We start from the raw sequence: 16,682 nt of genomic DNA, 5'->3' as shown, positions 1-16,682 counted from the left end.
CGGAGCGGGGTCAGCGGATGCTGAGGCGCATAGTGCGAAGAGGTCGCCAACTTTCTGCAGATTCAAATGCTACAGACCTCCAAACTTCATGTGGCCTTCAGATTAGCTCAAGAACAGTGCGCAGAGAGCTTCATGGAATGGGTTTCCATGGCCGAGCAGCTGCATCCAAGCCATACATCACCAAGTGCAATGCAAAGCGTCGGATGCAGTGGTGTAAAGCACGCCGCCACTGGACTCTAGAGCAGTGGAGACGCGTTCTCTGGAGTGACGAATCGCGCTTCTCCATCTGGCAATCTGATGGACGAGTCTGGGTTTGGCGGTTGCCAGGAGAACGGTACTTGTCTGACTGCATTGTGCCAAGTGTAAAGTTTGGTGGAGGGGGGATTATGGTGTGGGGTTGTTTTTCAGGAGCTGGGCTTGGCCCCTTAGTTCCAGTGAAAGGAACTCTGAATGCTTCAGCATACCAAGACATTTTGGACAATTCCATGCTCCCAACTTTGTGGGAACAGTTTGGAGCTGGCCCCTTCCTCTTCCAACATGACTGTGCACCAGTGCACAAAGCAAGGTCCATAAAGACATGGATGACAGAGTCTGGTGTGGATGAACTTGACTGGCCTGCACAGAGTCCTGACCTCAACCCGATAGAACACCTTTGGGATGAATTAGAGCGGAGACTGAGAGCCAGGCCTTCTCGTCCAACATCAGTGTGTGACCTCACAAATGCGCTTCTGGAAGAATGGTCAAAAATTCCCATAAACACACTCCTAAACCTTGTGGACAGCCTTCCCAGAAGAGTTGAAGCTGTTATAGCTGCAAAGGGTGGACCGATGTCATATTGAACCCTATGGATTAGGAATGGGATGTCACTTAAGTTCATATGTGAGTCAAGGCAGGTGAGCGAATACTTTTGGCAATATAGTGTATGTTGATGCAAAATGGACCTAAACCTTTGGCAAGTGCGCATAAAATGATTAAACAACCCTGCACTGTGAACTTGGAGCTGGTGCTAAATAATAAATGCATACATAAATGCAGTATTACAGTATGTTCTGTATACAGCATTTCTGTTGTTTTTCAACCCAGATTTCCAGAATGCGGCACCCTCTGGTTAGTTTATTCAGCTTTCATGTTATAAAAATATACTAACCTAAACCTATAATACATAGCATGATGTGACATCATCTAGAATTTTGTTTAAATCATGTTTTCACTGCAGTCCAATCTCACCAGTCCAGAGATGACTTCTTGCAAGCGGTCTCTGATGGAGCTTTTAGCAGTAACAAGCCCTTTTCGGTAATGTAGGTTCAGCACAGTCACCCTTCTGCTCCTGTGCATTAGTTACAGTGCGAAGGTTAAGCCAACAGACAGGATGTATGGGCCGCTGATGTTGCATTCCTGCAGTCTGCTTCATTCTGTGCTGTACTCAGCAGGACGTCTGAGAAGCGTAGCTCTTTTTTTAAAAAAGAAAACAGCCATCGATCTTAGAGTCCCTGGTTATATTGGCATTAGATTTATTGATTTGACAAGACATGTTTATCCAAAACGACTTGCAAATGACCCACAATACTATTCAAATATACAACTTGGCATAGGAGTTAAAGAAAAAACTTTGTTTATATTGATATACACCCATCGTCTACTTTATCAGTTATCTAATCAGCCAATCATGTGGCAGCAGAATGCATAAAATCCGACGGATGCAGGTCAACAGCTTTAGTTCATGTTCACATCAAACATCAGAATGAGGGAAGGAAATTGTGATCTAAGTGACTTTATCTGTAGCACGATTGTTGGTGCCAGATGTGCTGGTTTAAGTATTTCAGAAACTGCTAATCTCCTGGGATTTCAATACACAACAGTCTCTAGAGTTTACACAGAATGGTCACATGATTGGCTGATTAGGTAAATGCATGAGTGTTTAGGTGTTCCTAATAAAGTGGACGGTGAGTGTATTGAATGATTCTGGTGCTAATTGTTTGCGATTCCTGTGAGAAATTAGCGGTTTTATACTGCGCTGCCATCGCTAAAAGGATACATTTGCACAGAGTTTTGTTTGTGACTGAATGGAATGGGAATTGTTTGTTTGTTGTGATTCTTTGACGTTACTTCAACGTGGAAGTACTCGTAGTATAAAGTAAGAAAAAGAAATAAGAGCACGAGAGTCTTTAGAGTTACTGTTTATATTTCTGTTTATATACGAAATCTCTAACTACAGGATGATATTTTCATTTAAATGTTCGTGCGCTTTCAGCAAGATGTTTTGATCAAACTGCTCTTTCATGTCATTTTTGGTGCTCTTAACAGCAAATTATCACATCCACTTTAAAAGCAAATCATGCACTAACCACACAACTCGTGAATCCTTTTTTTTTTTTTTTTTTTTTTTTGTAGACAGCTGACATTGTGTATTCATTCTATTTCCGACTTTAGACAGCCAAGTTGATGTGAACGCTCTTATGGAAAGTAGGAGGTTTCGAGTTGGAGTTCCCAGGTGTCGTGAACACAGCAATACAGAAGAGACTTGGCAATCTTAAATGACAAGAAGTCTGGCACAGACACTGTTATTAGTGTGGAGATTAAAGGTTTTGAAACCTTGAGCAGAGTGAGATGAGGAGGTGAGGGGACGGGTCAGACTTAAGGAATAAAGTGCTGCCGCAACAGTCTCCGGCGAGAGCTGAAGCAAGTTATAAATCCAAGTTATACAATCTTACTATCAGCAAGTGTCTAATTCTGGACTCTGAAAGTGAAAATCTGTCAGTTGAAGTAGTTCAAACTGAAAAAAGTTCATTGCAATATAAACCCTGGATGCCAGTAAAGACTGCATATTAGTTATAAAAGGCTAAGTTGCAAGACAATCAGGGTCCAACCCTGATTAATTGCTGAGCACCTGCTGTTCCAAATATCAGTCTATATCAAGGTCCATATGTACTCACACAACATATGGCTAGAACAGTATATATCCACTTAAAGCTGTGTGTACAAATTAAACACTGGAAGTGCACACAGCACAGTTGGAGATATTGTATATAAGCAGATCAGATGCCTCTGCATATACACACAGCATTGAGTAGAGAGCATATGGTCTGGCTGGCACTACTGAGCAGAGATCTCACCAGAGTACAGTCAGTAAAGCGTATTTATATTATACGTCTTTCATGAGAATTGAATGTACAAATATTAGCACATGCTTCCAACACAACCACACAGGGACAGATGTACTGGTGGGAGAAAGAAATCAGACACTTATTGTTGGACTGAAATTCCAACCTTCATGCTTTGTGCTCTATGGAGTCAAAGGTTGGGAGAAAGTGACCAGATCATGGAGGCTCATTTGCCATTCTGCTGAACCATGGTGTGCAGTCAGGACAAAGTGGTGCTGTTTTATCGAAGCTGTTTGGCAGCACTGTTTGGAAGCTGTAGTCAGTCATATATATATATATATATATATATATATATATATATATATATATATATATATGACTGACTACAGACGAGCTACTGTTGCTCAGATTGCTGAAGAAGTTAATGCTGGTTCTGATAGGAAGGTGTCAGAATACACAGTGCATGATGGGTCAGGGCTTTTTTGCAGCAAAAGGGGCACCAACACAATAAGAGGCATGTGGTCATAATGAAATGCTTGATCAGTGTAGATGACATTTAGTTTAAGGGATTTTTTTTCTTATGGTTTTTTCACACCAAGCACATTTTGCTGGGAAAAACATGCACAATGAGATTTTTAATCAAACACATCATGTAAATACAGACTCCTGCATATTAAGACTCACGCTGCTGTACTGTAATGATGTGTCATTTTTTTCCTGGCACTTTTAATTTTCCGGATGTTTATACCATGGCTTCTGTCAGGTTTTTGTTCCTTTTGACGGTGGGTTTCTTCTTTAGGAGGTAAAATGCTGATCAGTTGGGTTAAGGTCTGGTGATTGACTTGTCCACTTTAAAAACTTCCACTTTTCCCCTTAATGCTCTTTTGTGTTGACGGTGTGTTTTTAGGCTCATTGTCCTGATGAAGTTCTTCCCAAATTAGACTGAATGCATTTCTCAGTAAAGTCAGCAGACAGAATGTTTCTGTAGATTTCTATTTTCATCTGCTTCTACCAACACAAGTTAAATCATCAACAAAGATTAAGGAAGCAAATATTCCAGAAGCAGCCATGCAAGCCCAAGCTGAGATAACACATCCACCATGCTTGACCAATGAGCCTGTATGTTTTGTAGATCTTTTGTTCTTTCCATCCTTTTTGTAGTTAAGTTCATTTTTGTTCATGAGTTTATTTCTTTGATAAATTTAATCTGGCTTTCTGATTCTTACTGCTGATGAGTAGTTTCTGTGGTATGGCCTCAATATATCTCTGCTCGTGAAGTCTTCTTCAAATAGTGGATTGTGACATCCTCACCCCTGTCCTGTCAAGGTTGTTGATGTCTCTGACTGCTGTTTTTGGCTTATTTCTTTTCAGCTTTCACCATTTTTGTCATCAAAGGCTGTTGCTTTCTTTGGCCAGTCTGTTCACTGTCTGGTTCTTAGAAGATCAGTGGTTTCTTTCTTTTTCTGGACATTCCAAATTGCTGTATTGGTGATGTACAATGCTTGTGTTTTGTTGATTTTTCCTCTTTTTTGAGTTTCAAAATTACTTGCTGCTCTCCAGTAGACAGGTCTTCATGTTTTTATCCTTTAACAACATACACAGTCTTTACAGATGAAACAGAGGTTACAAACCAAGAGTAGATGTTCAGATCTAAACAGGGCATGCCTAGGTGACAATATACCTGTCTTTCATCTGTCCGTCACATGTTCCAATATTTTTAATCACTTGTAAAGTGGTTGGGTTTAAACAAAACAAGGCCTAGATAGAAATATCAGGAATTAAAGCTGAAATTCTGATCGATGGCTCAATATTTTTCTCTGCCAGTTTTCTCTGTGTACATGTAAGTTTCTTCTGGGTTCTCTAGTTTCCTCTCATTTCCCAAAGCCATGCCGGTAGGTGGATTGGTGGATCTAAGTTACCCCTGTGAATGAATGGGTTTATGAATGTCTGTGTACATGATATGCTGAAATGGACTGACATTGTATATGCACGAATACAGATTTAGGTCACCATACAGACACACATTACAGAACGCTGAACTTACCCATTTTCATGGTTTTTCTGCCTCTCTGTGCAGATGGTCTCTCAGTAGGAATAATGCTTAATGAAAGCGGAGTTGTTTTGCTTTCTTTCCGCTACACTGCAGCTCTTATGGAAGCTGGCATTGTGGAGAACGCTTGTCACCATCACTCACTGCTGTTCTTCCTACCGGACTCTTTCACTGCAGTATGTTAAGCACTTGACTGTCATGCAGCATAGCCCTGTTTTATTTATCAGCTCATTTAGCATAGCCCCGCTTTTCTCTGCCTGTTGGTTTTATTACTGACTCTTTTTTCTTTTTTACTTGGATCTTTCGATGGTCTGGTTTTGTTCTAGCAGATCGCATTTCTCTTTGGCAGGGTCGTGCTATAGTGCCGCTGCTGTAATGACTGTTGTCTGGAAACTGACTCACAGGCAGACGTATGAACTGGGCTCAGGGCCATTTACTGTTACTGCAAAGTGCTGGCCATGTTTCTGTTAGAGAATGTGTTTTAAGTTGTTTGAGGCAACGTTGCTTTATCTGGACAACAGAATAGGGGTGTTTGCAGTGCTCCAAACTGTTCTTGACAGTTAACATTGATTCTACTTAAATGTTTACTCTTCCTGTGAGATTATTATACAGTAATTTTGGGTCTCTCTCTCTCTCTCTCTCTCTCTCTCTCTCTCTCTCTCTCACACAACACACACACACACACACTATTTGCAAATCGGTTCTCTCATCATATTTTTTTGGCATTGCTTTATGTCAACAGGATAATAAATTAACTAATGAAGCACATTGATATGTTTAATGTTGTATTTTACTTTTGATTTAATCTAATAATTTAATTTATTTAAATTATTTTCTAACCATGATTTTATTCTCAATTTTATGTTAGATGAGATTAAACACATGAACCTAAAAGAAAGTAAGAAATGCAATAGTTAATATCAACTCTAAATTCAATTTTGGCATCTCTGCAATGCAGAAGCTATTGGTGATTTTTGGTCATCCAAAGTCATCTGGTCACCTGGAGGTTTTATTTTTTACCCTTCAGCTGGCTATGCTGTGGTGAGGCCTGATATATGCATATTTATGAGCATGGCAGTGTGTCATGTCTCACTGATGTCTGCATTGACACTTGCATATAATGTGTACATGTTCTCTAGAAAGTGAATGATTAAGTCATAGGTACTGTGGTATCAGTTATTAAATTGGATTCTATATGGGACAGTTTGAATATGTAGATTTTCTTTACAGAAAAGATTAATGGAAGGCAAGTGTGAATAAGAGAGACTATGTAATTAGCCTCTGTATGCCATCTCTCAATTGCATGGTTTACTTTTTTTAAAGTTTTATCAAAAAACCGCTAGACATTTCTCTTTCTCTCTCCCTTATCTCTGCACTTAAGTACATTTTTAGTTTTTGAACAAGTTTTATTACAGTTCTTTTTTAAATGCTACATACTGTACTGCTGGCAGTTTGTAAGTTTGTGATGTACCCCATATTACCATCACACCCATATGTATTTGTTGAACCCTTTCCAGATTTATTTCCCCTTTGCTTCTATAATAACTCCTACTCTTCTGGGAAGGCTTACCACTAGATTTTGAAAGCATGGCCTTGGGGTTTTGTGCTCATTCAGTCAGAATAGCATTAGTGTGGTCAGGCACTGACCAGTTCCAGTACAGACACAGTACAGACCTTATACTACATCCCAAAGGTGGGGTTGAGTTCATTTGCTCCATGCAGATTGCTCGAGTTCTTCCACAGCAACTTTGGCAAACCATGTCTTCATTGAACTCGCTTTGTGCACAGGAGCATTGCCATGCTGGAAACATGTTTCCCTCTTAGTTCCAGTGAAGAGAAATTGTAATTCTACAGCATGCAAAGTCAAGCTCGCAACTTTTTGGCACTCAAACTTATTTGAAAATGAATTCATCTTATTCAGAGATGGGACTGCTTTTTGTGAGAGAAAAGACATTGTGCTCATGTGCATTTGTCTGGGTCTGATTGCACATGAACCCTAAAAGCCATTCAGGAAAGTAATAGCCAGAAATTCTTTTTATAGGATGGCTCCACTATTGGAAAAAGGCTTAAAATGATGTAAAACCTGCTTTAGTAAGATTTTCTCAAATCTCTTTTTCATTCCAATATAGACAATTACATTTTCATTTGTGTAGCACTTTTAGCAGTGGACATTGTCGCAAAGCAGCTTTACAGGAATATGAAAATTCAGAAGAAAAATTATAAAGTTTAAAAAGGAAATGTGTATTTATCCCTAATGAGCAAGCGACAGGCAACAATAGCAAGGAAAAACTCCCTAAGATGATATGAGGAAGAAACCTTGAGAGGAACTCATCCTCATCTGGGTGAGACCAGATAGTGTGAATATAAACCAATTTCTTTCTAAACCTGTGCACTATATAGTCACATGTAATTGTGTGTGAATACTGTAGTGTAAATATGAAAATATCTGCTCTGCATTTGTTTGTCTTTGATCAGCTGGTCCTCACACTTCTGTTATATATGTAAAATTCCTGGAAACATGTTTTCCATTCATTCCTCAGTACAGCTTGCATGTTACTGGATGGAAAATAGGTTGGAAAAGCACTTATTTAGAGAGCTATGGCAGTTCAAGGAGAAGTTGTGTAGTACCAAGTTAGGTTTAATGGAAGTGCAGTTCTGTGGAGCAAGGGCTTCAGGGTCAGATTCGGTTCTTCATTCTCAAGTATTTCTCAGAACTTTTAGTATCCAGGCTTTAACCTCTAGTAAAATAATATTCTTTTGAGCACTCGTAAAAAACACCCACTCCCATCCACAACCAGGTGTAAGAATTACATCTTCACTTTTGCATGCTTGTCTTTTATTGTTGTTCTTGCTGTCGTCCTCTTCACTTGTCCAAAATGGCTTGACATTAAAGCTGTTGATGCCGATTTCTCTTCAGACACTCAGTCTGTGCGCCTGCTGATGAGAACCACCATCTTTACAAACTCAGATTTAACACATTTGTCATTCGAGAACTCTTTTGTTTGGCTTTTTTCTTTCATTGGCTTTCCTTGCAAGCAAGTCTTTCTCTGGTTTCCCAGGCAGATGGAGGTTGCTGAGGGGAACTGGATTAGCCCAACCCAGTCCTGTACACCAGCAGAGTGCTAATTATCTGTGTACGGCTGCTAATCACACAAAGCCTGCTCTGTTTCACAGGAAGCCGCTGTGTGTGTGTGTGTGTGTGCGTGTGTGTGTGTGTGTGTGTGCGTGTGTGTGTGTGTGTACGCTAATGTAACTTTGGTTCGCTGGGGGTAGATAGAACTGGAATATTTATGGCCTTTCCTGAATGTCAGAGATATACTACACAGCGCTGTGCAGTGCCTCTGTGTGTGAATATTCATTGGTGTGTGGTGTGTGCATTACTTGCACAGCTTTAAGTGCGCAGGAATATTTATAGCCCTCTGAGACCGAGTCTGTAATCAAGTAAACTTTCAGTAATGTGTACACGTATGCAGAACTGGCCTCCTCATACACACAGACGTACAGAGAAACACAGCAGAGAGCAGAAGAATACAAATAATTGAGCAGTGGTCTTAGCTTCATCCATTATTAATCCTAATAGCTTTTGCCCTCTTCCCCTGTGGATGCCTTTGAGTGATTCACCCGTCACGTGATGAGTAGTGGGGGAGGGCTTTTCTTTTCTTTTCATAACCTCTGCTTTAATCGTATAGAAAATGACATGCTTTATGGTGACAAGTCTTGCGTGTCACAACACGAAGATGTGCATATATTGGTTGTTCCTCTTGTGCATCTTTGTGTTTACGTGGTCCTTCTGACAGAGCCTTAATCCATATTTGGCTTCTCACACACGGCTGCTCTTCTTACAAACAGCAGTCAGAGGTGAATCCTTGCATCCCTTCAACACAGCACTGTGCCTTACACTCCCAAGTTAATGGATTAAGAGTGGCAACCTCTTGTAGTGTCACCCACCAGTCGAGCTTTGCTGTACCTGTGCTGAATTACTCGAGCTGAGACATACGGTTGGACATAAAAATAGCACAAACTTGGTCTAAAGCATATAATAATAATAATTCCTTTTTTTCCCCAGTAGTCTTATAACTGTCCATCAAAGCTTCTTCTTAGTCATTTTCTTGTGGACATCACAATTTTATCATGCAGTTTCCTGCTACACATTTTTATTTACACACAATGTTTTGTTGTTTCTACTTGGCTTCATTTTTGCATTTTTTTTTTTTTTTTTTTTTTTTACTGGAGATCCTGGAAACATCCAGCATCCTTAGGTTAGGCTGAATCGTAAATAGCTTTGTATTTACCTAATTTATATTTATTTACCTAATTTACTGCATACAGTAGGGTACTAGATAATGGAGGTCATACCCTCCTGAGCACTCAGTACATGCACATATCAGACGACGCACAAAATAATTAAAAAATAAAAGAAAATTGGAAGATTTTAATGCATTTGTTGTATTTTAATGATAATATTGAAAATGTTTTGCTTTAAAGCTCTTTTTTTTACATTGTTGGCACAAGTACTGGCACATTTGGCTGTTTAGCTCATTCTGAAATGCAGATGTCAATTAAGGTATGCTTTTTTTTGTTTTGTCAGCCTCAAGAGAGCTTTAGACAAGATGCAAAGCAATAAACAATTCTTACCCATGCAATATATAGTCTATTCACATTAAGCTTCATTAAGCTTTAGTTTCTAAGCAACATAATGGCCAAAGATTGTTATTCTATACACAGAATAATGGCTACATTGTACCAGTTTTATTGATGTAAAGCTTGTTGCATTAAAGGCAGACTTTAATTATTGTTATGTGGTCACAGTTGTGTACAGAGTAGACATAAAATTTCTGCACACCACTGTTTTATTTTTTATTTATTTGTTTTATGCAAGAGCAGGAAACCAAGATAAATCTCTTTCCACCTTTAATGTTATATTGCAACCTATAAAAAATGGAAAACAGTAAACATTTTATGGGGGGATAAAAATACATAATACTGACACTGACGCACTGTTTGATTTGATTATAATTATTTATAGTTTTAATCTTGTTGGGTAAAAGTCTATCAGCTTGGCACATCTTGACTCCCCAATATTATAGCACTTTATTTTGGGGGTGGTGGTAGCTCAAGAGGTTAAAGCTCTGGGTCGTTCCCCAGAAGATCAGGGTTCAAGCTGTATCATGGCTGACCCTGTGCTCTGACCCCAACCCCCAAGGATGGATATGTGAAGAAAGAATTTCACTGTGCAGTAATGTATATGTGAACCCCAGGGTTCAAGCTGTATGATGGCTGACCCCGTGCTCTGACCCCAACCCCCAAGGATGGGATATGCGAAAAAGGAATTTCACTGTGCTGTAATGTATATGTGACAAATAAAGACAATTTAACTTGCCAAAACATCCTGGATCTATCAAATTGCAAGAGCATCTCCTGTGCACAGACCTCTTAAGGTCACCTCACAGATTTTCATTTGGATTCAGTACTGGACTGTAGCTGGACTGTTCTACAATATCTTTCTTTGCTGAAACATGCTTTTGTTGATCTGAATGTGTGCTCTGGATCATTGTCATGCTGACAGGTGAAAATCCTTTTCATCTTCACCTTTCGTGTCGACGCCTGAAGGTTTTGCAGCAAAATGCTGCCACCACTGCAGTGTTCTTTTGGTTTTCTCTTGTTTATTTATTCATTTTGCACCAAACATGCCTTCTGAAATTATGGCCAAGTTCAAAGTCTGTCTCAACAGACCATAACACATTTTTGCCCTCTGCTTTGGGTGATTGAATATATTGAATATATAATATGGCAAAATATGCATCTTCTATCTAGTCATCCTACTGCATCGCACAGACATGTGAAGAGTACAGAATATTGACATCAGATGTAGGGAACAAACAATACTTGCTAGAAATTCTTGTGACTCCTTTAATTTTCCTGTAGGAGTATATGACTGTGTTTCAAAGGATTTTACACATGTCTAAGCCAGTCAGATTTAAGATCTAAGTGTCTACTCTAAGTTCATGAGGATCATCATGCACAGTCCCGGCTTTGGATTTGTTATCAAGCCGTGCCGCACTGTTCGCTCGAAAAGTGGTAATATTCTGGCTGTACTTTCACCCCAGTCCTTCACACTCCTTCACTGTCCCCAGAGACATCACTGCTTCTCCAGCCTCCTGAACACCACAGTGCTCGTTCAGCCCCACGGCTTTGGAGCTCTGACACATAGGCAGCGGGAGAGCTGAGGTGTGACAGAGTGTCTGAGTCTGTGCCCTTTCACGCTTTCTTTTTTTTTTTTTTTTTTTCCCCGTTTTTCAAGTTACTTCTGTTCATCAGTCGTCTTTCCCTGGGCCTCTAGCAACGGAGCTAAACCATTCTTCTTTGTTTTTGCTCAGTTCATTTGCATCCAAATGATGTTATGTAGCGTCCCTCTTTCCTCATCACTCTTGGTTTCATGCCTTTGAGTGATGAGCTTGTGGGAAAGCGATAGAGAGTGAAAAGTATAGTAATTAGCTACATAGTGTAGCCTTAAAGCTGTGGCGCAGCTCTTGACAGGCCTTGCTTTACACCTGTCTTTACAAAGTAAATGACTGAACAGAGATGGAGTAGAAACCATAGGCTGTATGCACACAGGCAAACGGCTCCATACATTTCTGTTAAGTCTGATCAGGCTTTTTAGATTCTAGCTAAAGACATCACTGGCTCTTCTTGCTAAGGAGAGATAGAAGACTGCAATGCCTTAGTGTATACTGTGTATAGCTTAGAATGACTTGTGAGGTTTCTGACTGGTTATTAATTTGCTTATGTGACAATCAGCCTCAATCACATTAAAAAAGGTTTGGAGAAAAATGGAGTGGGGATGTAATTAGCTTGTATAGGCATGATGGAATAAATGTCAGTATAAATATAAGTAACGACTGTTATATTGAGGTAGATGCTGCGTTCAAATTCTTGAAGCTGCCTCCGAGTTTTTATCTGTGCAAGGGGGATTGATGATGACTTACAGTCAGCACTTATCATATATATGTGCTGGTATCATTTAACAGAAACGGCTGTTATGCCACCTTCAGAAGGAATTTTAAGAAATAGCAAGCAAGAGCATCATCCCATCAGCGAAAATGTATGTCTCAGCACGACTAAGCGCATTTAACTTCAGGGATTTTACACACATACACACACACACACACTATGTGGCTTCAGAGGCTTCAGTCCTGCAGGTCGCAGCTGCAGTCGTACCTTTGTAAATTAACTTGGGTGTAATGGCTGTACACACTAGATCACATTGTAACATTGCTCCCTCTATAAAGATTCAGGTTTGAACACGTGAGCACTGTGCACAAGACGTGTCATCAAATATAAATAAGCAAGTCCAGGTCTTTTGCCTCAAGGTGCCAAGCAAGTGTTTGGGTATTACATTTCAAGTCCTGCAAGTCTTTTTCATCATCCTGATGTGTCCTTTTTCTTACATGTTAATTAAGTAATATCAGCTCCATGAAGTTTTGCTTTGGTGTTTTGGCTTTTGGTTAAAGAAATCTGACTTTTCTGTCTTTATTGATTTACTCTAGCTATCATTATGGATTTTGTGCCTCTCCATTATTATTCTCTTTATAAAAAAAAAGGTGCTGAAATAGAAAAGCAGCCCATCAGACTGCAAACAGAGTAGTCCAGTGATATAAATTCTAATTGAAACTATATTAAACTGTTATATTAGACATGTTTATGTGGGTACACAGCATTGTTAGCTCATTTGCATAGTCATTGAACAGTACAGCCACTAAATGATTTTTACAGACATTACCACTGGCAGTAGCTCCAGATAGAATAGTGTATACATTCACTATCCACTATATTAGAAACACCTCTCACAACTACTGCTTCTCTTTGCTATTATGCAAAAAAAAAAAAAACGCATAGAAATCAAGCAGAAACAGGTCAAGATCTTCATTTAATGGTCAAATATCAGAACAGCGGGAGAATGTGATCTCTGACTTTGACCTTGGCATGGTTGTTGGTGGCAGATTGCTTTCAGTATTTCAGAAAATGCTCATCTCCTGGGATTTTCACACACAGCAGTCTCTAGAGTTTCCACAGAATGGCGTGAAAAATAAACAAACAACAAATCATGCAGTCAGCCGCAGTATCCCCCTTGTTGAGGTCAGAGCAGAATGACCAGACTGGTTTTAACTGCCCCGATGTCTAAAGTAAATTCAGTAAGCACCGTTTACAACTGTGGTGAGCTAAAAATCAGCTCCTAATGTAATACATGGTGACCTGGGGTGTTGGATGGGCTTCAACAGCAGCAGACAGCATCGGTTCAATTTTGAGGCTACTGGAAGCACTGGTTCACCAAAACTGGATAGTTCACCTAGACAGATCGGAAAAGGAGACCAGGTGATCTTTTTTTCCCCCAAAACTCAGCTGTCCAATTTTGGTGAATACTAAAGAACTGATAGTGAAGGCTATACTGATGAGTCTTATGTTTGCTGGTGCATTGTGTGAGATGTGTGAATTCTGTCCCAATCAACACACCAGTATCTCCACATGATGAATAATGAATAATTATCTCTGAGCTAGTGTAGGATATGCAGTAGTCAGGGTTTTGTTTTTGTTCTAGTAGCTGTTGGACATGGCAAACACTTTTTTTTATTATTATTATTATTATTTTCTGGTATGTGGCAACATGGTACTAAGCTTATATTACCGAGAGTTATAGTGATGGTGTTACAAATCGAATTGCATACAAAGTGCTTCTTAAAATTTGTTGCTTCTTATGTGGTATGCTACATGGTATTTCTAAGCTGATCATGTCCTCTGATCTGTGCAGGTCAATTCCACTAAAGCAGCTGGGAGCATAGCTGCAGGCCCTGGTGTGGGAGCTACCTCAGGCACTGCTGGCACAGCAGGATCCGCTCCAGTCCAGTCTGATCTGGACCTGTTCAGTGAGAACAGCAGCAACAAAGCAGAGGACTCCACCAAGAAACCTCTCTCCAAGGACTCTATCCTCTCCCTGTATGGATCTAGCGCTGTCCCGCAACAACCTGCACAAGGTATACACCACACCACACCGTAAATATGGTCTTTTGCATATAATGAACCACTAGTGTGTTTTTAGAGAAGAGAAAATCAACAAGGGGGACCATGAAAAGAGGTTTTGGTGAATGTTTAAGTAAATTCAGTCTGTCTGTCTCAGCCAGTATCTGTCTGTGAGAGTCTCCCTGTGCATGTCTTTCTATGCCTGTCTGCCCGCCTGTCTGTCTAGCTGTGTGTGTATATGAGTGGAACATTGAGTCAATCTGTTACAGTAGTTTTGTGTGTGTGGTTTGTCAGGACCACCCAAGAAAAACTTCTGAAAGCCTTGAACAGTAATGTTTTTTAGAATAGTAGGGACTTTGTAGCTGTTTGCAGGCCAGGCAGTCTTTCCGGATTCTTTCTGTGTGAAAGCGGGTGATTATTTTGTCTGTTTAAATTATACACATGTATACATCTATATATCCTGCTACAGCAGCAGTCTTTCTGTTTCCAACCTATTGGAAAAAAAACCATGAACCATTCTTTAGCTCATGATTGAATGTGAGTATCAATAATTTAGTCATTTAATGGTTCCATGATTCAGCACAGTGATACTGCTGAACACAGTTTAAAGCTCTTGCTTAGCTCAGGCTCCATGTAGCACTCTTTAAACAGCACAAGTTCAGCCTCCAAATGAAGGCTCTGCCATTTCTCTACTGTCAGGTCACCTCTTAATAAGCCCTTTCAGCCAGCGCACCTCCTTCTTCCGCTCTCATCTCAAAGATCACTTGAGGTGAAATGGTCTGGCACTGGCATATTAGTGCACGCTTCCTTTTGGGTGTGTCCATGGGCCTTTGTATACTTTTTTCTCCAGCTATTTAGTTCTTGGTGTTTGTATGCTGATCTTTGTTGTTGCTCAGGTTTTTCCTTTTTGTTCTCTCTCTCTCTCTCTCTCTCTCTCTCTCTCTCTCTCTCTCTCTCTCTCTCTCTCTCTCTCTCTAGCTGCTATGTTCATTGGTACGTCTCAGATGCCATTTCCTGCACAGCCACAAGGTAACTTCCAGGCCTTCCCAGCTATGGGCGGCCCCATGCCACCCACCACCATGATGGGTGCAGTTATGGGCCAGGGCGGGGCTATGATGGGCCAGAACACTGGGATGATGGTTGGCATGACTATGCCCAATGGCTTTATGGGAAACGCCCCTGCAGGAGTAATGGGAGTGGCACCTGGCATGATGGGAGCGCAGGCTGGAGCAATGCCTGCAGGTGTTGTGCCCCCACAGAACATGTACACCATGCAGCCTGGCCAGCAGCCCCAGTGGAGCATGGGACAGGTAAAAGACTCAACCTTCTGTATTTATAATATTGTCAAACACAAAGATGCTGAATCTGCTGATGGCATCATGTGGAAGCATTTGCTAGTGATTCAGTGTGCCAAAGACTTAACACAGCACTTTTGTCAGCCCACAGTGGTCTTAGCTAATGCATTGTATCTCATCTCAGAGGGCTGAGCTTTCACTCGAATGATAGCCACATCAGCAAATCCATATGATGTCCAGCTAGTGCTCATGGTGGGTGGATCTTCTAATGCCAGCTAGTCTGTATAGAGCTTTCCAATTGCACAGATGTTGTTGAACTCGGTTTGAATTGGGGAACTTCCTTCAAAAATATATTGACACTCCCCTAAAATCCAGCAGAACATTTGCAAAACTAATACCAATCCATGGATAAATGAAACCTTTTAGATATTTAAAAGCAGCTTCATTTCAGACATTTACAGGATTTGATGCTACAAATTATCCAGCGGGATTTTTAATCATTTACGACATAGCCAACATCTAAAGAGGATGCCGCATCATTTAAAAGTATCCTGGGGATAAGCCAGTACAGCAGGTACTCCTGATAAGTTACTGGGATAAATCCCATACCTAAGACTGGCTAATAGTTGACATGCTATCAAAGATACTACAGCAGAACATAAGAAACAGCGCATTTTATTTGGCCCTCTTTTTTTTTTTGTTCTCATTGGTAAATTAAGCAAACTTTTGCTTTTGTATCCCGTCATATTTTAACTTCTTTTATATATTATACATTTAGATTCATTTTAAAGGACTGTCTAATGAGGAGACATTTTGTAGTAGGGCTCTACATAAACTATTTAAGGGTCCCCTAAGAAAGAAACCATTTTCTGAAGAGTGCCTTCAGAATATTTATAGAATACAGTAAATGTAAACTCTGCCACATTCTCTCTTTTTTGTATTATGGGTAAGTAGTTAAACAGTCTGTCATAATTGACAGCATTAGAGTGACCATGACAGCCCTACATAGCAGGTATCATCACTCAGTCCTCAATGCATTTTAAAAAAAAACCTCTTATTCTACAAGGTTAATTATATTTCAGCATGCATCTCACATAAGTGCAACTCTAATTAAAGCTCCCTCACCGCAGTGTCCCTTTGCATCTGTGGGTGTCCTGGAATTAAAGGCATTGGACAGAACGTTCAAAAAGCCATTGCTACAGTACAGACTTTGTTGGTTGT

The 16,682-nt window shown here is 40.1% G+C and overlaps 1 protein-coding gene across 4 annotated transcripts in view; it reads left to right on the top strand.

Moving 5' to 3' along the window:
* smap1 (small ArfGAP 1) overlaps positions 1-16,682 on the top strand; it is a 111,047-nt gene that overhangs the window by 92,743 nt on the left and 1,622 nt on the right. For all 4 annotated transcript variants that reach the window (XM_058384116.1, XM_058384108.1, XM_058384131.1 and 1 more), the window contains 2 exons: positions 13,958-14,180; positions 15,145-15,476. In XM_058384116.1, the coding sequence (XP_058240099.1) occupies positions 13,958-14,180; positions 15,145-15,476 (555 nt within the window). The remainder of the gene's footprint in view (positions 1-13,957; positions 14,181-15,144; positions 15,477-16,682) is intronic.

This window comes from Hemibagrus wyckioides, linkage group LG03 (genome assembly GCF_019097595.1).
Source record: "Hemibagrus wyckioides isolate EC202008001 linkage group LG03, SWU_Hwy_1.0, whole genome shotgun sequence".
NCBI lineage: Eukaryota > Metazoa > Chordata > Actinopteri > Siluriformes > Bagridae > Hemibagrus > Hemibagrus wyckioides.
The sequence above is the reverse complement of the archived record's forward strand: the minus strand, read 5'-3'. Positions and strand labels throughout refer to the sequence as shown.